Source organism: Perca flavescens, chromosome 3, assembly GCF_004354835.1.
Source record: "Perca flavescens isolate YP-PL-M2 chromosome 3, PFLA_1.0, whole genome shotgun sequence".
Taxonomy (NCBI): domain Eukaryota; kingdom Metazoa; phylum Chordata; class Actinopteri; order Perciformes; family Percidae; genus Perca; species Perca flavescens.
Genome location: NC_041333.1, coordinates 37592149 through 37617148, shown reverse-complemented (window position 1 = coordinate 37617148; position 25000 = coordinate 37592149). Strand labels below are relative to the sequence as shown.

Sequence of the window (25000 nt, the reverse complement as noted above, 5' to 3'; positions counted from 1 at the left end):
TGGACTCTCCACAATCTTCTGAACGTAGCCACACTGAGAGATCCAGAGAGAGTTGTGTGGAGCTGATGGTCTTAATTAGCTTTTTAGCAGCAAATTTGGCAACAGCTTGAATGTAACGGACTTTCATTAATATAAAAAAGTTACGCACTTAGGGCCCTATTTTAACGATCAGTTTAGGGCCTGTCCAAATCCACTTTTGCTAGTTTTGACGGCGGTAAAAAAAGGGTCTGTGAGCCGGGCGCGTGGTCCTAAAGGGTTGTCCTTAGTGTCTTCATTAATCAGAGGTGTGTTTTGGGCGTAACATGCAATCAACCAATCAGAGATCATCTCCCATTCATCAACCAATCAGAGATCATCTCCCATTCCCTTTAAAAGCCAGGTGCGTTTGGACCTCGGAGCATTGCTGTTATGATGGAGGATTTGCACCGTAATATTTTTATGTGTAATCTTCTGCACGTGTGTGCGCTGCTGTGTGTGTGTGTGTGTGTGTGTGTGTTTTGTGTGTGTGTGTGTGTGTGTGTGTGTGTGTGTGCTGCTGTGCGTCCCTGTGTGTGTAACAAGCATAGTGTGAGCGCGCTGTGCACGAGCCAATAGGAGCATTTTACTAATGCTCTGTTAAAATAACAATGAAATGCTGCGTTATTGACTTTATTTGACAATTTACGAGCGGGAATCTCCAATGTCCGACTGCAGGTAACCCAGCACGAGATGACGCCAGAGCTTGTTTTGTTTGGAAAACTGAGTGGCGCGAAGCGAGGGAGCCAGGAGTCGCAAGGAAAGGAGACACAGGAGGAAAGAGGTCAAAACGGATTAACATCTATCAAGAAATGAAATTATAACGAAAGCACAGTGCTAGCATAGTTGCAATGCTGATTTTGGGATGATAAAAATCAGGTTGAAGAACGTTATTTCGCTAACTATACATATAATGTTACTTAGAAGTAGGGTAAAAAATCTAATATTCATTCAACGTCTGTCAAGGAAAACATTGTTACTTTGAATCTTACAAAAAATGAAGAGGAAAGGTAGCATATTCAGTTTTTGTCTCCAAAGAGAAAGGCGAGAGAAATAGAAAACGAACAAGTGAGCAAGGTAGACGGAGAAGATGGGGAGGGAGAAAGAGAAGAGGTGGAGGGAGAGCATCGCCAAGAGGAGGAGGGAGAAAGAGAAGAGGTGGAGGGAGAGCATCTCCAAGAGGAGGAGGAGAAAGAGAAGAGGTGGAGGGAGAGCATCGCCAAGAGGAGGAGGGGAGAAAGAGAAGAGGTGGAGGGAGAGCATCTCCAAGAGGAGGAGGGAGAAAGAGAAGAGGTGGAGGGAGAGCATCTCCAAGAGGAGGAGGGAGAAAGAGAAGAGGTGGAGGGAGAGCATCGCCAAGAGGAGGAGGGAGAAAGAGAAGAGGTGGAGGGAGAGCATCTCCAAGAGGAGGAGGGAGAAAGAGAAGAGGTGGAGGGAGAGCATCTCCAAGAGGAGGAGGGAGAAAGAGAAGAGGAGGAGGGAGAGCATCTCCAAGAGGAGGAGGGAGAGCATCTCCAAGAGGAGGAGGGAGAAAGAGAAGAGGTGGAGGGAGAGCATCTCCAAGAGGAGGAGGGAGAAAGAGAAGAGGTGGAGGGAGAGCATCTCCAAGAGGAGGAGGGAGAAAGAGAAGAGGTGGAGGGAGAGCATCGTCAAGAGGAGGAGGGAGAAAGAGAAGAGGTGGAGGGAGAGCATCGCCAAGATGGGGAGGGAGAAAGAGAAGAGGTGGAGGGAGAGCATCGCCAAGAGGAGGAGGGAGAAAGAGAAGAGGTGGAGGGAGAGCATCTCCAAGAGGAGGAGGGAGAAAGAGAAGAGGTGGAGGGAGAGCATCTCCAAGAGGAGGAGGGAGAAAGAGAAGATGTGGAGGGAGAGCATCGCCAAGAGGAGGAGGGAGAAAGAGAAGAGGTGGAGGGAGAGCATCGCCAAGAGGAGGAGGGAGAAAGAGAAGAGGTGGAGGGAGAGCATCTCCAAGAGGAGGAGGGAGAAAGAGAAGAGGTGGAAGGAGAGCATCGCCAAGATGAGGAGGGAGAAAGAGAAGAGGTGGAGGGAGAGCATCTCCAAGAGGAGGAGGGAGAAAGAGAAGATGTGGAGGGAGAGCATCGCCAAGAGGAGGAGGGAGAAAGAGAAGAGGTGGAGGGAGAGCATCGCCAAGAGGAGGAGGGAGAAAGAGAAGAGGTGGAGGGAGAGCATCTCCAAGAGGAGGAGGGAGAAAGAGAAGAGGTGGAAGGAGAGCATCGCCAAGATGAGGAGGGAGAAAGAGAAGAGGTGGAGGGAGAGCATCGCCAAGAGGAGGAGGGAGAAAGAGAAGAGGTGGAGGGAGAGCATCTCCAAGAGGAGGAGGGAGAAAGAGAAGAGGTGGAGGGAGAGCATCTCCAAGAGGAGGAGGGAGAAAGAGAAGAGGTGGAAGGAGAGCATCGCCAAGATGAGGAGGGAGAAAGAGAAGAGGTGGAGGGAGAGCATCTCCAAGAGGAGGAGGGAGAAAGAGAAGAGGTGGAGGGAGAGCATCTCCAAGAGGATGAGGGAGAAAGAGAAGAGGTGGAGGGAGAGCATCGCCAAGAGGAGGAGGGAGAAAGAGAAGAGGAGGAGGGAGAGCATCTCCAAGAGGAGGAGGGAGAAAGAGAAGAGGTGGAGGGAGAGCATCTCCAAGAGGAGGAGGGAGAAAGAGAAGAGGTGGAGGGAGAGCATCTCCAAGAGGAGGAGGGAGAAAGAGAAGAGGTGGAGGGAGAGCATCTCCAAGAGGAGGAGGGAGAAAGAGAAGAGGTGGAGGGAGAGCATCTCCAAGAGGAGGAGGGAGAAAGAGAAGAGGTGGAGGGAGAGCATCTCCAAGAGGAGGAGGGAGAAAGAGAAGAGGTGGAGGGAGAGCATCTCCAAGAGGAGGAGGGAGAAAGAGAAGATGTGGAGGGAGAGCATCGCCAAGAGGGGGAGGGAGAAAGAGAAGAGGTGGAGGGAGAGCATCGCCAAGAGGGGGAGGGGAGAAAGAGAAGAGGTGGAGGGAGAGCATCGCCAAGAGGAGGAGGGAGAAAGAGAAGAGGTGGAGGGAGAGCATCGCCAAGAGGATGAGGAGAAAGAGAAGAGAGAAGGAGAAGAGGTGGAGGGAGAGCATCTCCAAGAGGAGGAGGGAGAAAGAGAAGAGGTGGAGGGAGAGCATCTCCAAGAGGAGGAGGGAGAAAGAGAAGAGGTGGAGGGAGAGCATCGTCAAGAGGAGGAGGGAGAAAGAGAAGAGGTGGAGGGAGAGCATCTCCAAGAGGAGGAGGGAGAAAGAGAAGAGGTGGAGGGAGAGCATCTCCAAGAGGAGGAGGGAGAAAGAGAAGAGGTGGAGGGAGAGCATCGCCAAGAGGAGGAGGGAGAAAGAGAAGAGGAGGAGGGAGAGCATCTCCAAGAGGAGGAGGGAGAAAGAGAAGAGGTGGAGGGAGAGCATCTCCAAGAGGAGGAGGGGAGAAAGAGAAGAGGTGGAGGGAGAGCATCTCCAAGAGGAGGAGGGAGAAAGAGAAGAGGTGGAGGGAGAGCATCGTCAAGAGGAGGAGGGAGAAAGAGAAGAGGTGGAGGGAGAGCATCGCCAAGATGGGGAGGGAGAAAGAGAAGAGGTGGAGGGAGAGCATCGCCAAGAGGAGGAGGGAGAAAGAGAAGAGGTGGAGGGAGAGCATCGCCAAGAGGATGAGGGAGAAAGAGAAGAGGTGGAGGGAGAGCATCGCCAAGAGGAGGAGGGAGAAAGAGAAGAGGTGGAGGGAGAGCATCTCCAAGAGGAGGAGGGAGAAAGAGAAGAGGTGGAGGGAGAGCATCTCCAAGAGGAGGAGGGAGAAAGAGAAGATGTGGAGGGAGAGCATCGCCAAGAGGAGGAGGGAGAAAGAGAAGAGGTGGAGGGAGAGCATCGCCAAGATGAGGAGGGAGAAAGAGAAGAGGTGGAGGGAGAGCATCGCCAAGAGGAGGAGGGAGAAAGAGAAGAGGTGGAGGGAGAGGGCTCTAGAGCTGTGTGAGACACACAGAACCAATGGGCTCTAGAGCTGAGACAAACAGAACCAATGGGCTCTCGAGCTGAGAGACACAGAACCAATGGGCTCTAGAGCTGAGACACACAGAACCAATGGGCTCTCGAGCTGAGAGACACAGAACCAATGGGCTCTAGAGCTGAGACACACAGACAGGAAGAGAGACAGTAAGGAGAGATGCTGACTTCATTTATAATGCAAAAAAAATATTACGGTTTTTGGCCTTATTCCAAAAAAAGACAATACTCCAACAGTGCATAGGAATCGTTGCAAAATTAACCAGAAACAACGAAATGTTAAAGAAAAGATTTTTGCTAACCTTAACTGTCACTGCCCATTGTGAGTCGAGTGCAGATGTGAGTCGCGCATGCTCAGATTTAAACGGTTTACATAACGTGTTATACTGAAATCTGTGAAATCCATAAAATAACAAACGTTTCTCTTTGCATACAATAACAGAAGATGGTAATCATTTCAAAAGCGGTGTAGCTATCTATGATTGTTAGATTGCTAACGTTTTAGCTATCTATGATTGTTAGATTGCGAACGTTAGCTCAAAACGCCATTCAAGTGACAGCCTTTGTTGTGTTTGATCGCTAACTTGTAGCTAGCAGTCATTTCAAAAATGTTTTAGCTATCTATGATTGTTTGATTCCTAACATTTTAGCTATCTATGATTGTTTGATTCCTAACATTTTAGCTATCTATGATTGTTTGATTGCTAACGTTAGCTCAAAACGCCATTCAAGTGAAAGCCTTTGTTGTGTTGATTGCTAACTTGTAGCTAGCAGTCATTTCAAAAGCGTTGTAGCAATCTGTGATTGTTAGATTGCTACTGTTAGCTCATAGACATTGCATTAGCATGTCGCAAAGTGATGCATGTGCGACTCACATCTGCACTCGACTCACATCGGGCACTGACCCTAACCCTAACCCTTGCCTAACCCTAGTGCCTTCCATGCAGCGCGGCCTTGAAGTCGACGCTGGGGGCTTAAAACACCAAACACCTCGCAGAGCAAAGCGCAACGCAGGTATTCATCAAGGGTGGCAAGGAAGCAAAATGTTCGCGCATGCGCTGTTGTACGAGGATTTACGACAATGCACGATCTGTTCCACGCTTCCGGTCGACAGCCAAGCTAACGTTAGATTAGCTAACAGCTAATTCGGCTAACCGCTAGCTGAGACAGCATGTAATAACTTTAAAAGACCCTCAAAATAAAAAGTAAAAATAATCGTTAACATATATAACAGCTGTTACGTCAGTTCTACTTTACTAATTGTGCTCATTTAAAATCCAATCACTCAATACTCGTCTTCATTGTTACTATTGTAAAGTCTTAATGTAGCTGTAGTCTGCTTCTCCCATTAAGTTTGACTCAACGTTGTTTTAGACTGAATCTAACTGTCAGCTAGCGGTTAGCCAAATTAGCTGTTAGCTAAACTAACGTTAGCTTCCCGGTGGAGGCTAGCCATAGGCTAGCATGTAACAGATCGTGCAAGTCGTAAACAGTAATATCTTATGCATGTGCAGAACAGATCATGCAAGCAGAACGGATCGTGTACCGACAGCGGGAATTGAACCCCCAACTCTCGTCCATGTTGGTGCCTTGCTCGGCTGGATCAGCAGCAGTGTGTGTGTGTGTGTGTGTGTGTGTGTGTGTGTGTGTGTTTCAGGGACAAAGCCAGCCAGGTGAACAGCAGGTGAAACCAGTCTGAAGTTCTCCTCCATGGCACTTTCTCTCCTTCCATTTTTTTAACCTCACTTTCTCTGCCGATCAATGCAGCTAAATTAAAGCAACTGATCTTTCTCTCTCTAACTCTCTCTCTCTCTCTCTCTCTCTAACTCTCTCTCTCTCTCTCTCTCTCTCACTCTCTCTCCACTCCAGAAAGAAAGGAAAGATGAGAAAAGGGCAAAATTAGAGGGACTGCAGGGGTTTGTTACCACATTCAGCACACAAGGCCTCGTCAGTCATTCATGATGGACTTGCATCTCTAAGCCCACCCACCAGATACAGTATTAGAGGACCACTAAGGTCTATATAAAAGAGACTTCAGATACAGTATTAGGGGACCACTAAGGTCTATATAAAAGAGACTTCAGATACAGTATTAGAGGACCACTAAGGTCTATATAAAAGAGACTTCAGATACAGTATTAGAGGACCACTAAGGTCTATATAAAAGAGACTTCAGATACAGTATTAGGGGACCACTAAGGTCTATATAAAAGAGACTTCAGATACAGTATTAGAGGACCACTAAGGTCTATATAAAAGAGACTTCAGATACAGTATAAGGGGACCACTAAGGTCTATATAAAAGAGACTTCAGATACAGTATTAGGGGACCACTAAGGTCTATATAAAAGAGACTTCAGATACAGTATTAGGGGACCACTAAGGTCTATATAAAGAGACTTCAGATACAGTATTAGGGGACCACTAAGGCCTATATAAAAGCATCCAACGAGCACCATGTCACGGGACCTTTAATGAAAATCATGCCAGTAGTTTTTCTGTAATCCTGAAATATGAAAAACATGACCCTCTTGGCGGAGGTGATAATGGATTTCCTTGTGTCCTGATATGGAAAATAAAAGTGCAGTGTTACACTTTCCCCTCATTCATTCATTACTTTCTTATATCGGGATATTTCATTGCTTATACGTGGTGTGTTCAAAGATAATTGGTGCTACGAGAGACACTCAACATGAAGGACGAAAGTGAAGAAATGTTATTTTTGTAATTTATTTATGAAAAAATATATTTCTTGATTCTTGACCGAGACATTAGGCACATTAACATAGACATATATACAATTCTCTTTCATAAATACACAATTACGTACAAAAAGGCAAAAAATTAAATAGGAGGAAACTATCTTCTGGAGGATATGTACACATTGCATTGTTTTCTTAAATTAATAAAGATAATACAAAGACACGACTACACAGAAACATAGATTTTTGGTATCAAATGGATTAGTTTTAAAAAACAAGAAGTCTCTCTTTGGAGTCCTACACTGTTGTAAAAGTTTCATATTTTCTAATTTAAAAGCCCAGAGCTGTGACTTTATCAGACTGAACGCTTCAGGTTTAGTCTTGGGTATGTTGCAGACATAGAAATTAGACATAAAAATGTCTTTTTAATGCTCTTCTGTTTACTAGCTGCAACAGCAGTGGTTTGATGAAGGCAAGAAGAACAAGAAAAAAGGGCAGCAAGTTTTGTTTTAGATTCATAGAAGAAAATAAACTTGGAAAACTGCAACTTGGAAAACTTGGAAAGCAAGTAGAATCCCAGGAAGACAAACGGAAAAACCAATGTATTTGATTTGTTAAGATGAATCCAACCTCGGCTGGACATTTTAAAAACTCAAGTTTCGCAAAGGGCCACATTGGAAAGTAAGAATCACATCAAGGGCCACAGACATCTAGAGTTAATTGACATGTTTTCATTTTTGAAAAAGTCAAATATCTTTGACTGTATTATTGCGTGTCTTATAAAAGTCTTCTCCCTTACAGTTTGGTCGACATAAAGCCCTAAAAAAAAGTTCCTTAGCCAACATTAGCCGCTTTCCAACCAGAGGGATTTTTGCATAACGCTTCTAAAACCTAGGCGGGCCGAAATTTATTTGACACGTGTTTTATATCCTCAAATTGTCAAAAGGTAGATTATTTGTTCATGAGGTTAAAAGTGTAGGAAACAGCTGGATGTTGATAGAGGTACAAACTCTCCCTGATTCACCTGAAGCATCATTAGACTTGGGGGGGGGGGGGTATGACTGGAACAGTATGTATGATAGGTTTAAAAAATACATAACCAGTAGAAAAGAAAAAGCTCCAGTGGATTTTGAATGAGCTCGTAAAGACAGGATTTGAATATGCAATACAAATATAAAAAAAACTTCTGCTCATTTGTCCTCAAATCTTGGATTTTGAGTCTTGGATTTAAAGTCCCGTTGCAGTTTTTCTCAAGAAGAGGCACTTTTTTACAGTTCACACGATTGTGATTGCGATTGTAGGTCTTTTTCCCCCCAACATGCCACAATGTGACGTTTCACTTTCAAAGAAAAATCAAAGAAAAAACGAACGTCACAAACGTGACAAACTGTCTAGTTTTAGCTTTTTAGACAGTGAAAAAGTTCAGGTTGTTTGACCTAAAAAAAAATAAAAAAAAAAAAATGTAAATGTTCCATGTTCCCGTTCCCGTGAGCAGGTCCTCTGACCATTTTTGATTGCCATCATGTTGTGAGATTGTACGGGAAACGGAAAGCCACGGTGATTAAGGAGCACAGCCAAAGGCACCGGTCTTTCCGGATTGGTGGATAGATCCAAAATTTGTGATGTCCTCTTGTTTCACGTTTTGATCCAAAGAAAAAAAAGAAAAATTCAGATATACCGACAGACAGAAATATTATATTAAGATTTTAAAGTATATATATTTATATATATATATAAAAAAAGGATAAATAGTGCAAATGACGCTGGACATTCACTCTTTCGTCTTCACTCTCCTCCGCTGTTCTCTTTCTTTTCAGAATCATTGTCATCCGAACATTGTCAATATCGAAGCAGAAAAGAATAAAAAAAAAAAAAAAAAAAAAAAAGTCCTTTTTCTTTTTTGTGTTTCTTTCAGTTGAGCAGCAGTAATAAATATTAAATATAAAATAATGTGTGCGGAATAGATCCTCTGGACAGAAAACATGTTCAGGCCTTCAGCGAAAAAACTTCTCTCCTCCGCTGGCGGTCTGATGAAACCTGGAGGTTATACCTGGGAACGACACAAAGAAACAGCGGTTAGTCATCGGCGTATGGGAGGACTTTTTCTGGGTCAAAAACATTTAATAAACAGGAGGATGAATTTGGAATAAGACTTTTTTTTTTTTACGAAGTTACATGTCATAGTAACTAATACTCTAACGCAGTTTTTTTTTTAATTACGTAACTAAATTACTGTTTCTAAAGCTCAATACTTGATTTTATGGAATTGGGGCGGAAAACTGTTAAAACTAATCTGGCAACACTGCTAGTTAGTAGGGCTGTCCTCGACTAAAGAAATTCTTAGTCGACTAACACTTATTGGATTTTGTCGACTAATCGATTAGTTGATTTAATTGACAGAGCTGTGAGCTTTGAGAGGTGGTTAAGACTAGAAAAGCACAATATAAATGTAGTTAATTAACCATCTGTAAAACTGACTTTCTCCACAATTAATCCTGCAAAAGCACCACTTTAAATCTTGTGTTTACCATAAATGTGCTCAGAAGTTTCTTGGAAATGAGTAATTAAGCATGAAAAAGCGTAAAAAATGACTAATCGACTAAAGAAATCTTAGTCGACTAAGACCAAAACTACCGATTAGTCGACTAATCAACTAAGAGGTGGCAGCCCTACTAGTTAGTTCACGCTTGGATATGTTTGAGCATTCATGAGGATGGCAATGCGTTCTATGTAGAAACTAATATATATATATATATATACTTAGTACCAATATATATATACTTTGTTGTATATTGCTTGCTATATTTCATACTTCGCTATAAGCTATAACAGAAGGAAAGGTTCCTCCATGTTTACAACAGCAGTTAGGTCATCATGTGGTGCTGAAACTTAATTCATCCACATTGATTCAGAATATTCCCAGCTTGTTTTACACTTACTTTTTTGGAATTCTGTATATCATTTTTCCTACTCATGGGTTTTCAAATCAGCATTTAGACAAACATTTCATGTTGAGAAAAACCATCTATGTTCTCCCAGTTTGAGATATGCACTCCTGAACATTTTTTTTAAACTATTATCAGACCGGTTTAATAACTGTGAGCTTAATAATCAATCTTTGTCAGTTGCACAACAAACAGCAAACTGATTTGGTACAGCTAGTTTCAGTGCGCCACGCATTGGAAAGCTGTAATCAACTATTTTGACTATTATTGTTCTACAATGGTCTACACTTTTATAAATTTAATTCAAAATGAAACTTTGGAGACACGGCTTCACTTGGTCATTTGAAAATAAAAACCAGAGGTGCGATTAGACTCTTAAGAACCGAAAATTTAAAAAAAATACATTATAACTAAAAAGGCACTGTTGTTGTGTTGGTAGACGTTTTCCTCACCTCAGTAGCAAACACACACTGCTCCATCTGATACAGACTGTCCTTTGCAAAGCTGAGCGGAGGGATGATGATGGACGAGTCACACTTCTTACTGTTAAAGAGAGAAAGAGAGAGAAAAGGGTTGGTACCATGCCAAACAACGAAATTCGACAGAAATACTTTGTGAAGGTGTACGAAACACTGATAAAAAAAAATGTGCATGAACTTGGCTTTAAAACATGCATGAACTTGTCTTTCACAGAAGAGACATGCATTCAAAGGAGAAAAAGGAAGTTAAACATGAAAGCACACACACACACACACACACACACACACACACACACACACACACACACACACACACACACACACACACACACACACACACACACAGAGAAAACCATCAAACCATCATCAGGTCCTTACAGGTCAAACTTGTTCTTGCCCAGCCGCTGCTCGTCTCTCGCCAGGTTACAGTCCGCCATTTTGTTTTTAAAAATGGCCATGTTGTCTCCTCCGTTCTCCACCAGCGCTGCATCCTTGTTGGACACTTTGACTTGTCCTCCCATGATGAGGAAGGCCTCCTTCTCCCGCAGGCTGCCCAGCGGCGCTCCGGGCAAGCCCCCGCTGTAGGGTCCGCCCCCGCCGATCACCGCGTTGCGGTTGTTCACCGTCTCCAGGTCGTTCTTCACCGACGTGGTCATGGCCCGGAGCTCCCGGCCCCGTCTGAGCTGACGCAGAACGTGGACGGCCGCGAGCACCAGCAGAGTCAGCGTCACCAGGCCGAGGACGACGGCTGCGATCAGCGCGGCAGACTCGCCGTTCGGTGGCGGTTTTGTAGTGGGCCTGGCGACGCTGTGCTCGCAGCGCGCGCCCATGAAGCCCGTGGGACACCGGCACACGGGCCCGGTGAAGTGGCTGTAACACGTGCCGCCGTTGTCGCACGGGAAATGGTCGCAAGGGCTGGCGCGCACAGAGCAGTCCTTGCCGCCGAAGCCGAGCGTGCAGGTGCAGGTGAAGTCGCCGATGCCGTCGACGCAGGTGCCGGAGTTGCGGCAGGGGTTGCCGGCGCAGTCGTCCACGTTGGTCTCGCAGCGAGAGCCGGTGAAGCCGGGCCGGCAGCGGCACACGAAGTGCTTACCGATGTCCAAACACTGAGCGCCTGCAGAGAAAAATAGAGAAAAGGGTTTTTTTATTGTTAATGACGCACAACTAGAGGACCGGATGATTAGGGACAAATGTTGAGCAGAAAGGTCCAAACTAAGGCTGCCACGTCTCTTAGTCGATTAGTCGACTAATCTGTAGTTTTGGTCTTAGCCGACTAAGATGTCTTTAGTCGATTAGTCATTTTTTATGCTTATTCATTCTTAATTACTCATTTCCAAGAAACTTCTGAGCATGTTTATGGTAAACACAATATTTAAAGTGGTGCTTTTGCAGGATTAATTGTGGAGAAACTCAGTTTTACAGATGGTTAATTAACTACATTTATATTGTGCTTTTCTAGTCTTAACCACCTCTCAAAGCGCACAGCTCTGTCAATTAAATCAACGTATCGATTAGTCGACAAAATTGTAAAATTGTTAGTCGACTAAGAATTTCTTTAGTCGAGGACAGCCCTAGTCCAAACACATAACACAAATGCGGGACAGATGTTGAACAAATTGCAGCACTGCAACTGCATGGTATGGGCCGACATGACCCAACTCGCTCTTTTTAGGTTTTATACGTTAGCAACATTTTGAATGCTGGAGTTAAAAAACAGCAGACTACTGTTGGGTCAGAGAAAAATGCATCCCTATAGGACATCCTGCACAAATTGGCATTTTGAAATACTCGAGCTAACGTCAATAGAGACCGAGATTTTATTCACTCGACCCCCAAAAAAATGCTTTAAAAATAGTGTTTCAGTCTGAAAATATTAAAGTAAAGAGCTAAACACATTTTTTTTTTTTACCTTAATGCTAACAGAGTTAGTTACTAACTAGTTACTTTTCTTTAGGATACACAGTACAAGTGATTGTTGATTGCAAAAGCATGAAATAACTCTCAAACTTTAAAAGTTATTAATCTTATTAATACACTTTTCCAAAGAAGAGTTCCTAACAACAGCCTCCATCTGGTTGCGAGGGCAGTGAGAGAGGAGAGGGGGCTAAAGAGGGAATAAACATGTTTATTGGAACATTTCCTCACAACAGATGGAGAGAAATGTGTAAGTGATTAGAAACATCCTGAGGAGATGTTTTCCACCGTCAGTGGAGCTTACTGTAAAACACTGAAGAGAATTTACAAATTAGGAGGAATTAGATATTCGGTTTTGGTTTACATATCCAACCAAAACCTAAAACGGACTTCACTGGACTCTTTATTTAAATGTTCTGTCCATTTTGTTAAGATCCTTAATGATGACAGGGTTCGGAAAGTGGCTTAAAAGCTCACATGACATGGTGCTCTTTGGATGCTTTTATATACTGGCCTTAAAGCTTGCAAACCAATACTAATCTGTGTTAACGTTTACTTAAAAAAAGGAAAAGGACAGATAAGTTGAGAGCACCTGAGGACACTCGTCCTGCAGAGAGTGAACTTTAGGCAATGTTTAAACAGGACCCTGAAGCTCAACACTCTTGAATCAGGACCATATTTGGTTGTTCTGTGCAGCTCATGTGTTGCAACATTGCAAACAGAGCGGCACTACAACCAACCACTTAGCTGGGTGTTTTTTTATTATTTTTTTCTCCCTCTCATGCTCACTGAGAAGCAGGCATGATTGCAGATTGAAGATAAGCAGGCGGCGGTTTCTACAAGCTAATGAGGACCTGAGGGATGACCGAAAGGCTGAGCTGGGACCCCTCACGCACGATAACTGTATGTAAAACGTAACATTCAGCGATAAAAAGTCTTATTTTGTGTGATGCCAGTTCGGTCGGTGGAGCCGTCTGATTCTGATTATCTGTCTGCTCTCGTTCGTCTGACATGAGAACAGGTGACAGGGGAATCTATCTGCATTCTTCTCTCTTTACTAAATCTCTAGCAGCTTAGTTTTTTTTGACATCCTGTGAGTTCAAAAGATCTAATAATAATAATAATAATAATAATAATAATAATATCTGTTCTTTCCGAGGATCACAACTGTAAAAACATCCCCATTCCTAAAGGTTTACTACCAGTGTTGATACTTCTGTTGTCTTTTCTTTTTTAAATCCTGTTAACCACAACTCCTTTACGGGTTACTGTTGGACATTTTCCAAACCGTTTTCTCCGTTCTTCCAGGCAGCATTTGAATGCATTTCACAATGCTGTGAAATCGACTTGCAGAGACTTGAAATTTTTTGTTGTTACCTAATCCATCACTTTAAACAGCACGCCAGATTCCTTTTCATAACTACATAATCCTTCTGAAATCCGATTTGTGTAGTTGTCAGATAAGCAAACCCACAACAACAAGCCATCATGCAAGATTTGAAAAAGGATAACGGGAGATGGTCATTTGCATTCTACGCAGATGAACAGTGTTGATTACGATTGATTCTCGCTCTGCAGTAACTTTCAAGTCTTTGCCAGGTGATTAAAAAAAATAAAAAAAACACAAAGTGAAAGTAATGGCTTCCTAGAAGCGCATAGTACGCTTTAGAAAATGTTCAGCAGTGATGTAAAGAGAATGTCTTTTGTAGTACATAAGTTAGACGAGCCAAAACGCCAGTCCAAAGAGGTTACACATGCATAAATTGTGAGTGCCACAGCAAGGTGCAATGGGTTAAGTGATCTTGTAAAAACTCTGTTGGCACATGAGAGGAGCAGGTATTTCCAGAGACAAATGAGCCATCTATCAGCGTGGCGCTGACAGCTTTATCAGGCTGTGAATCGCCACCAGTGCAGGATTCCTGCTCAAGACAAGAGAAACCAGGTAAAGAAGGACAGACTGAGAGGTCTGAGAGTCTGCAGGGCTGCTGCTTAGTTGTTTACGACGGCAACAATGAGGACGAACACGTTTGTGTCGTCAGACAGAAGATAAGACATGTTCAGAGGCTCCTACGTGACAACCCGGGAGTGTATTTGCCCTTTGGCACACACACAGAAACAGACATCTGATGCGAGACTTTAAACCCAATGATCTCAGCATATATTCACTGGTGGACTTAATGAAACATGTATCAAAGTTATTTTTAATAAATGCCGATCGTTCTACGTCAGCTGAAACATAAACCCAGACTGAGTTCAGTTACTTGTATCTTTTCCTTTCAGGCAACACAGAAACATCAAATAGTCCAACAACAGAACTTCCTCTTGCACTTAATGACTCAATTATATCCAAGTATGCTCACGGTAAATGTTTGTGTTGGCTTACAAGATGCTCCAAAACTTGCTTACAAATTAATGCATTTCTGTTTGAAATTATTGTATTTTTATGCGAAAAATGTTTGCAGATGAGTTGCACACTGCAAAGTCACTACTCAGGGACTCCTCGTGTAACTATTACCCTCCTGTTTGTGCATTTCTGCGGTCATGGTAGGGGAGTCCGGTTCGTTCTATGCAGAATACACGGTATAAAGATAAATGCTCGTAATGTGGAACCAAAGTTCACAACACATTCAACCTGATAACGCACATTCTGGCAAAAACAGATTTTACTTTATAAAAAAAAAAAAAAAACGTGGAGTTTACGTCTATAAATCATTGTTGGAGGTCACACTGTTTTTGGAGATAACACATGGAGCACAGTGTTTTCTTTCACTTGTCAAGTTTCACATTGACACAAAGGTCATTGACTTTAACGTGGATCAGCTCCAATCAGTATTAGTCCTTGTTATTGTGTTAGAGAGGCCTTTAAACCATGGTAATCACTATCCTTTTATATTTTTTATACAGGCCATTACTGTTTTTAAACTTAATACAACAGGAGATGTGCTCGTTAGCTGTGACAGTAAAGCTGTGACAGTAAACGGCGATTAGAAATTCTCACAGAAAGTGCCCTTAAATTAAAACGTAAATGATTTAATAATGAAGTGATGATTTGTGAGTTATTAGTTAGGAAGTAACAGACCCACTTTTGTACATATTGTCACTGTAAGATGTTTGGGATGTTACGTATCAGAATATCTTTTTTAAACATTTTTCAATAATAGTTTGTTTGTTTCTGAGTGTATTATTAGAAATGTGACTGCTGTTGTCCAAATTGTATATGCCCTGAGCTTCTATACGAATGCAAACAATGTTTCTGTCTTTTTCACCTGGATTCTGAGTTTGTGCTGAGACAGTTTTGATTGTATCTTGCAGACAGATCAGCCTGTGGTAACTGCGGTGCTCCACAGGGCTCAACTCTTGGGCCTCTTCTTTTATATAATGTCAAAATTGTAAAACCCAAAAGGTAACACTTTCAATCACTGAGTTTGAGCCAATAGAAATAAATAGTCTGGGGTACACTAAGAACTTAACGTAGCTTATAACCTCTCCTAATGGTTGCAGGCAAGTTCAGTGACCAAACCCCTAGAGAGGTTTTGCAACCGTGCAATAAAAATATTGAACCAAAAGGACAATCTCATCATCATCATCATCATATCATATCATTATACCAGCTTGTTCTTGTAAATAGTTTGATATTGATTGACACTGGATGATGTGAAACAAATGATTAACTATGATTAACAGATTAACTACCAGAGAAAAAGCTGTGCACGTTTCAAACACTTTGACAAGTTTGTGAACTAAGTGCTAAAGTACTTTTCCTTTGCCTCGACTGGGTAACATTACCGTTGTTTAACCTGCATAACAAGACTGTCAGTTCTAGTTCAACCAAAGTGGATTAATGATTAGATAACTCACAGTTCAGAGTAATCAACACCAGCAGTAGTAGCAGGGCACTTTGACCGACTTGGCAAGTTGTTAAGCAATGACCTAAATGAAACTCGTCACCTACAGCTACTACATGAGCGTAAACAGCTTTTAAATGCGTTTGTTGGTGAATGCGTAACACTTTATTACTATACAAACACAACAGTTTATACCAAAAAGTCGTGTTTCCAACTGATTTTAAGTAGCTTCTAAAAAGTAGAGAAGATGTCAGACTGGACAATAATTTACCGTAATATCTTGCTACTGTACCTTAAGTACAGCTGCAAAGATTATAATTGTCAACTATTTAATTAATTGCCAGCTATTTTCATAATTGATTAATCTGTTTGAGTCATTTTTGTATGTAAATGAAAGTCATCTTTTTCATGCAGCCCTAACCCTAAGTCAGCAATTTCACCTGAGGGGTGCACTACAACTAATACTACTACTACTACTACTACTACTACTTGATGTACTCTCCGAACATTCAGTAGTTCAGAGAGAAACAAAAACAAGCTTACACATAAAATAAAAACACTATTCTTGCTCAGATCAGTATGTGCTTCTGTAACTGCACGGCTTCGATCGGTGGCATTACTAATGTGACTAATTGTAGCTACAGATACAGAAAAAACTCCCCCTAAACCCAATACAATGATCTCATTCTCTTGTCTTTGCACAGAACTGGCTGACAACAACAGTGTGCCACAAAGCTACAGAGGCAAAACGCCAAGATTCTTGAGATGCATTCATATCTGGAGCTGCTTCGCTGGGAACGGAGAAGAAACTGATTACAGGAAGAGGTTGAATGCCGGGCCCCCTGCAAGTCTGAACTTCTAAAAAGCTATCAACTGTCTGTACCGATTTCTGTTATTTTAAGCTGGCAGGCACTCACAGGTCCCAAAAAAGATCTGGGTATGCTTCATGTTTTTAATTTGTTTTACAACCAAGTTGCAGCTTTAGATTAATTCAGTAAGTACAGGATCAGTTTCACCAATCAGAGGCAAACAGGTTAATTCTGGCCTCACTTGCTCGCACTTTTGTATCAGGTTCCTTCAAAAAAAGTCACATTTGGGGCTCCGCAAACTTTGAGTTTTCAGCGCAGCCAACACGCTGAGTTTATGATGAACAGCTGCCCATATTTTTGCTCTTCTACAGCTTAACGAAGCTGCTTTAACAATGTCACAGGTTAAATTTCATTTTGTTATACTCTCTGAAGCCAGTACACACCTTGGCAGCGGGGGTTACACTGTTAAATCCGCCTACAAGGCTGCAAAAAAAGTGCAGAAAAGAAGAGGAAAAACCCAGCTATCAAACTCACTCCAAGTGTGTGAGTGGAAGTCTGTACAGTCATTTGCAGGGTGGTTATTTGCGCGACATGGCTACAGGTGGTTTCGTACCGTTAGCGCAGGGGTTGCTGCTGCATTTGTCCATCCTCTTCTCACAGTTGGAGCCCGTGTACCCGGGTGGGCATCGGCAGCTGTACCCGCCCGCCACGTTCTCGACGCAGGTCCCTCCGTTAAAGCACGGCCCGTCGGCGCACGTCATGGCGCTGATCTCGCAGTTCTTCCCGTAGAAACCCTGAGGGCACTCGCACGAATAATCGTTCTCCAAATCCTGGAGGAAAAAAGACGGAAGTGGAGAACAAAAGGGTGAGAGGGTGCAGACTTCTCTCTTGTGCCAACTTCACCGTCACAGTCTAACCCCACCCCAAAAAAACTCTCTTCTACCCACCTACTGTGCAATATTTAATATTTAATACTATTGATAATACTGTGCAATTCCATTACTGTGCATTATCTGTATACTGTGCAATACCATTACTCTCATTGTCCAATATCTATTACTCATTGAATATGATCACCACTATTGGGCAATATTCAAATAATGTGCAATAACCCACGCTGCATATCACACTGTATATAAAAACATATTTTTTTATATGTATATAGCATCTCATAACTGCACATCTTACCCCCCTTTGCACTACTTATTTTATTTCATGTTATATTTATTTCATGTACATGTTGGCACTGGAAAAGGAGTTGCTTTTAATCTCATTGTCTCAATCTCAAGTGTATATAGTGACAATAAAAGGCATTATATTTTATTCTATTCTTATGTTTTAAGTTGCACTGGATTCTGGGGGGAAAAAAAGAAGCCATTTGCTGACAAAAATGACAAAAACTTGATGAATGCCAAACGAGAGTTTTTTGAAGGCAACCTTCTCGGGCCAGCTCCATCGGATCCGTTTCGGTGACTTACTTTGCAGCTGCCTCCGTTCTTGCAAGGGTTGCTGTCGCACTCGTTGGTCTCCACCTCGCAGTTTTGGCCGGTGAACCCGGGCCGGCAGGTGCAGGTGTAGCTGCCCTGGCCGGTGTTGGTGCACGAAGCGCCGTTCTGGCACGGCTTGTGGTTGGTGCAGTAGTTCAGGTCTGGAGTTTTGGGAAACAGGAGGCGAGTACCAGCAAGGTTAGCTTACGGTTTCATCAAGATTTTAATCTAACTAATGAGTCTGTCTGTCTGTCTGTCTGTCCTTCTGGGTACAGCAGATGAAGGAAGAAAAAAACCAGAGAGGTTACATCGTAGCAACTTTAGCATAGCGAGATCTCGAGAAAACTGCAAACAACAATACCAGAGGCCAAGCATTCGACCCGTATCCAACAGGTACGTTTTAAACCGGCACGGCATTAATTCCTTATGTTTAGTTATGCAGACAACTAAGAAAAAAAAGGTCACACAGTGTCATGTCACTCTTATGTAGATACCTTCTAGTAAAGTGTGACCAAATGAACTGTAGGGAGACTTCAGAAGAGACCTTCCCAATTAAAAATGCAAGTCTTTTGTTTATATATTCAATTGATGTCACTGGATGATACATTAAAGTCTTTTTCTTGCAAAAAGTTGTCTTATCATCGATGGACAAAGACGTTGGGGTTGTCAGACACCCTTTTCACCATAACCTTTGTAACAATATTTGTACTATATGATGAGAAAACTATAATTATATAGGCTGTTATAATACTGCCCACAGTATTTGATGTCAAGATATGAAGACAAGCTATTTGCAAGAGTTTGAAAGTTGCAGGTGCAGTAAAAAACACAAATGAAGTGTAATATCAAGAGTTTAAATGAAGCTTCTAAGATTAGTTTGTTGTGGGTCGAGCACTCTGAATGTTAAAACCTTACTTTGCCTCGACAGAGAGTCAAATGAGAAGGTAAGTTTGTGTCAAACTGGCAAACGAAAGCCGCTAAGTAGCAGACAGGTGATGGGATGTTTGTGCTGAAACCTTCGAATGCACAGAAAACTACCCGCTAAAATCTCTTCATGTATGTCTTTTTATTATGCAAACAATCTTGAACTGCACAGGTGCCACTGTAGCTTTCACAAGATGTTTCTCCACGTGGGGGGTTTCTAGCATTACAGATCACATTTAACTTTTTGTTTAGCCTCTTTTATTCTGCATTTTACAGCTCTTCATTTGCGTCAAATATGAACAGCTCTTAATCAATTAATACAGTTAATGAAGAAAAAAAAAACCGCATGCGTGGGTGGCTTTCTTCAGGGTTGAACCGGCAACACACCTTGGTTACAGAACAGGCCGCCCCATCCCTCGCGGCAGTTGCACTGCCAGGGCTGCTGGCACGTCCCGTGGACGCAGTTGGGGTGTCGGGCGCACTCGTCGCAGCGCTCGCCCTGCCAGCCCTGCCGGCACGCACACTCGCCGGGAGCCTCGCAGACGCCGTGCTCCTCGCTGCACCCCGCGGCACAGATGGCTGGTGGGGAGGAAGAGAAGAGAGCAGAAAGGGAGGGAGGGAGAGAGGGAAGTCAGAGGATAAGAGAGGGAGAGGAAGAAGAAGGAGAGAATATTACTACGAGTGCATGCGCCCGTGTGTGTCCCGTGTTCTTCGTTTGACTCACAAAACACAAACCAAACCCCCTCCTTTCCCGTCTCACAGGGCCTCACGCACACACACACACACACATACACACACACACCTTACAAGTGCTTGTTAGGCCCTGAACGAAGCAGCTGGCCAGCATAACAAAAGCAACACATGCCGTCTCTTTTCACGCACGGCAGCGCACATTAAGCTCCAGCGCGTGTCCCTGTTAAAACGGGCGGCTGTTGAGCTAAAAACAAAAGGAGCAGACCGCAGGGCCAAGACACACACACACACACACACACACACACACACACACACACACACACACACACACACACACACACACACACACACACAGGAAATAACAGAAGCTCTAAGATCTCTCTCTTTTTGTTGTTGTTCCTCCACAGCCACCAGGACCAGCGATGACAACTGCTTGACTTAACAATGTCAGGAGAAAGAAAACTGAAGCGCTAGGGTCCTATTCTTTACAACTCCACCCCCAATTCCTCCCCCCTAATCTGAAGAAACGTTAGGAAAAAAAAAAAAAAAAACAGGGAGTAGAGAGGAGGAGGGGGGAAACACTACTGGTAAAAAAATAAAAATAAAAATCCAAACAGAACATTTTAAAGCAGATTTTGGTGATTATACGCTAGAGCTGGGCGATTTGTTTCCCTATAATAATCTAAGATTTTTTTATAAAAAAAACTCGATTTACGATTCGATATTTACCAATTAAAACAAAATAACTGCGAACTGTAAATATAATTTAAAAATATATATTTATTGTATTTAATTAAAGTGCATCAACATAAACAAACATTGCAAAAGGCAAACCCTTTCTCTAAGTGAAAAGTCACTGTGCAGTGTGCAACAAAGATGGTTAAACATCCAAAGTATTTATACTGTATTTGGATTAAAATACCAACTTGATTTTTAGATCAAATCGATTTTTTTCCCAGCCCTATGCTGTCACTATCTTATCTAGAAGCTCTTCTTTAAAGTGTATACAGCACCATCAAACATGTTGAAGTCTCAAACTCCACTCCATGCCGATAAAATACTTTACAGTCGCTTTAGGTGATGGCACCTTAAAAGGACCCTTCTGATTTTTTGGGGGGGTGGTGGATGTTTACTTGAAAAGTTAATTCTTCTTATCTCATGCTAGTGTGTTTAAGAAATGAGATCCCAAATGTGGGGAAAAAACACCGAAATCCCAGTTTATCAAGGTGAAACTACTGCAATTTGAACAAAACGCGCAGAAAACGAGGCGAGGTTAACGCTCCTGTCGTCCCCTCGGGTCAAATTGAACCCCATTTTCAAAGTTTTTTTTGACCTAATTGACCAAAGATAACACAGATGGATCTTCGCAAGTAAAAGGAAGGAGCAGTTCAGTGGCTTTTATTGAATTTTGAGCGTTTTTATTCAATTTCATAGCATTACTCTGACTAAACTTTGATTACCTATCAACAAACACTCCTCTGGTCTTCACTTTTAAACAAATAATTCATGATTTTTGCTTTTTTAAACACAGAAAGGGGGTTAGTGTTAGTGGTGTAGTATATACACTGGTGGTAGTGGATAAAAGGGCTGAAAACGTGGACAAATTCAACAAAAAGTTGAAAAAAAATACAATTAACGAGGGTTGGGAGAGTGGTGTACGTATATACACTGGTGGTAGTGTATAAAAGCGCTGAAAACGTGGACAAATTCAACAAAAAGTTGAAAAAAAAATACAATAAACGAGGGTTAAGGGTTAAGAGAGTGGTGTACGTATATTTAGGCTACTGGCGGCAAGCATTGAAAACATGGACAAATTCGACAAAGTTACCAAAATACCAACAAAAACGAGGGTTAAGAGAGTGGTGTACGTATATATACTGGCGGCAGTGGATAAAAGCGCTGAAAACGTGGACAAATTCGACAAAAAGTTGAAAAAAATACAATAAACGAGGGTTAAGAGAGTGGTGTACGTATATATAGGCTACTGGCGGCAAGCGTTGAAAACATGGACAAATTCGACAAAGTTACCAAAATAGCAACAAAAACGAGGGTTAAGAGAGTGGTGTAGGTATATATACTGGCGGCAGTGGATAAAAGCGCTGAAAACGTGGACAAATTCAACAAAAAGTTACCAAAATAAAAAAAAAAAAAAAAAAAAACGAGGGCTAAGAGAGCGTTAAAAGTGTGAAAACAACTTACGGTCCGAGCAGTACTCGCCAGCCCAGCCGTCCAGGCAGCGGCGCTGGCCCTCGCCGTCGCAGGCATAGTGGCCGAAGGTGTCGTTGCGCGGGCGGCAGAAGGCCGAGCAGTCGGCGCCGTGGTAGTGCTCGTCGCACACCACGTGGTAGGAGTAGCGTAGCTCGCTCTGGTCGCCGAAGTGCACGTCCTGGGACCAGTCCTCGCCGACCGCCAGCCTCCGGCGCATGGCCAGGCGGCTGATCAGGTTGTTCTGGTTCTCTGCACGAACAGAAAAAACGGGAGAATAGGAGGAGGAGAGGAGGAGAGGAAGGGGAGGAGAAAGAGATGGAGATAATTTTATTGCAGCGGTGTCGGACTAGGGGGGTGTAAAAAAAGTAGGGGTTGTGCAATTAGTCGAAATGTAATCGTGATCATGATTTTTGGCTCCCAACGATCACAAGAAACTGAATAATCGAGAAGAACATATTATGAAGCTCGTTACGTTTTGCAGGTGAACTCTTATTTTAAATAGGAAAATTATTTGAGGCAAATTTCACAGATGTTTTTACAGTTGATTTATTTAACTTTTTCCACTGTTTTTTTAAGTTCAATAATTGCAACAATAGGCTACTGTGTAACTTAGTAAATGATAGAGTGTGGTCTAGATAGAGGGTGGTCTAGACCACCCTCTATCTGTAAAGGGTCTCGAGATAACTCTTGTTATGATTTGATACTATCAATAAAATTGAAATTGAAATTGCAGCATCTTTCCGGAAGTCGACGGACGTGATTTCAATATTGACCGAAATAATCGTGATTATTTTTTTTTTTTTTTTTCCATAATCGAGCAGCCCTAGTGACAGTTGTGCACTTTTTAAAATCAATCGGCAACTTGAGGCTTTTCTCATTGTGTGGTTTTCAAAATATTGGATTTTCTTCTTTGTCTATGTGAGCTACCAGCCATGTAATATATAACTTTCGGTGAATGGTGAATGGTTCCTGTGCTATGTTAAAGCACTTTGAGTAGTTGTTAAGACTAGAAAAGTGCTATGTAAAAAAAGTCTATTTACCTTTACATTTTGTTATTGCTTTTATTCAATTTCAATTTAGTTTTTTAGTCTTTTTTATTTATCATTTAGTTCTGTCAGCAGATATCGTTCTTTTTATTTTCTGCATATGTCATGAAATGTGTAAACATTGTCTGATTAAAATGCGGTTTTTGGACCCCAGGCGTCAAGCTAATGGGGACCCTTGTAATGAAATACAAATACAAAACTCTTTTTGTCGATCGATTAATTGTTTACCGGTTAAAAAGTAACTGTTAATTGAACAGAAGCATTTTAAAAGTGCTCTACACAGACACAGAACACACACACACACACACACACACACACACACACACACACACACACACACACACACACACACACACACACACACACACACACACACACACACACACACACACACACACACACACACACACACACACACACACACACACACACACACATATTAACCCTCTCTTTTCTAGACTTGGAGTGTGTTCAGTGGGGGAACAGCGCCGCTGTCGCCGCCTGGCGGTGAAACAGCAGCACTGCAGCCGCAATTTACCTGTAGACTTTTCTGTTTTTTAAAACATATTTTTATATTGAAGAACTCACAAACATAAGTGCATGCAATGCCTCGTGGAGGATGCACATTCAATCAAACACACACACAGGCGAAAATAATATGTAGATAAATAAAAAATTAATAAAAAAAGAAAACTTACCTGTAGACTCGAGTCCGGAAGACTCCAAAGCGTTCCAGGCTTCAACGATCAGAGAGAAAGTCTCCTGAAATGGGTTAGACAGGATGCATTAATAACCGGGTAATCAGGTAATTTGCACGTGCATATGTTGAGTCCTGTAGGAGAGACAATGATTGTGTTTTTGTTTTTTTTAATGGCTCAGCGTCCCCCTCTTCTAATTGTAATCTCACGTCTGGGAAGTGAAATTAAACAAAAAAGCAAACCGGCGATAAGCCTCGGAATGCAAATGTGAGAGAGCATGTTACAGGAGGACTGAGAACTTCTTTTAAAAAGTCACTACTTTAAAAAGAAACTTGTGATTTTCGTCACTTACCGGCCACTTGAACTGAAAGGGCACCCTGACGGGCGCGCTCCCGGACACGGAGTCGGAGTCGGCGCTGAAGACCTCTGTGAGCGCGGTGCCGTACGTGCACGGCGGCTCCGGGTTGATGACCTCCTGTGCGTGCTGGAGGCACACGCGGAAGAAGACCTGGCAGTCCCGGGACGGGGAGCTGCAGACGCCGCGCGAGCTGGTGAAGGAGTTGATCTTCAGCTCGAAGACCCCTTTGGAACGGGCCTAAAGTGTGTGTGTGTGTGTGGGGGGAGAGGAGAGAAAAGGGGGGGGGGTGGAGGGGGGAGAAGGGTCAACCACTGAGAGGGAATAGTTGCACGATACGAGGCAATAACCTTTAGATATAAAAGATAAGAAAGTGCGCAAAACAAACGTGCACAAGCACACAGTTCCTCCCCTGCTGCAAACGCTGGGAAACTCCACACAATAAAAGCATTTCATTTCTGCACACATCGGCGATATTTGGGACTTCAGACTCTCTGAAATGCATCATTTACCGGCTTAGACATGCATACACGTGTGGAATTAAAATGCAATGCAATTCAAGTCCCGCCGAAATAAAAAAATAGAAGTAAAAACGGTGAAAAAGAGCTGTTTGCAAGCTGCGCGTAAAAAGCGCACGTCAAACACCCCAAAAACCCCAAAGAATGTTAAATTCCTGCGAGTGTTGTGCTGAGTCAGTGCTACTCACCGTCTGCGCGGATACAAGCAGCAGGAGACACGGCAGAATCAAACGCGCCATGGCGTGTAGGCACGGTGGTGGTGGGGGGGGCGTCCAGGGGCACACACAAAGCTCTGGAGATCCAACAAGGTGGGTTCAAAAGAAGAAAAAACCCAAAGAAAGTGCGTAAAATCCAAAAAACGG

General features: G+C 42.8%; 1 protein-coding gene and 1 pseudogene across 1 annotated transcript; both read right to left on the bottom strand.

The window, feature by feature from the left end:
• Positions 1-1253: 1253 nt before the first annotated feature.
• LOC114552941 (serine-rich adhesin for platelets-like) overlaps positions 1254-25000 on the bottom strand; it is a 120414-nt pseudogene continuing 96667 nt past the window's right edge.
• Positions 8665-24885, bottom strand: dlc (deltaC). Its single transcript, XM_028573420.1, has 10 exons — positions 24827-24885; positions 24118-24360; positions 23766-23829; positions 22013-22270; positions 19508-19699; positions 18188-18357; positions 17323-17539; positions 10520-11255; positions 10115-10205; positions 8665-8767 (listed from the first exon to the last, which is right to left on the bottom strand). The coding sequence occupies exons 1-10, from the start codon at positions 24875-24877 to the stop codon at positions 8762-8764; spliced, it is 2028 nt and encodes a 675-aa protein (XP_028429221.1). The 5' UTR covers positions 24878-24885; the 3' UTR covers positions 8665-8761.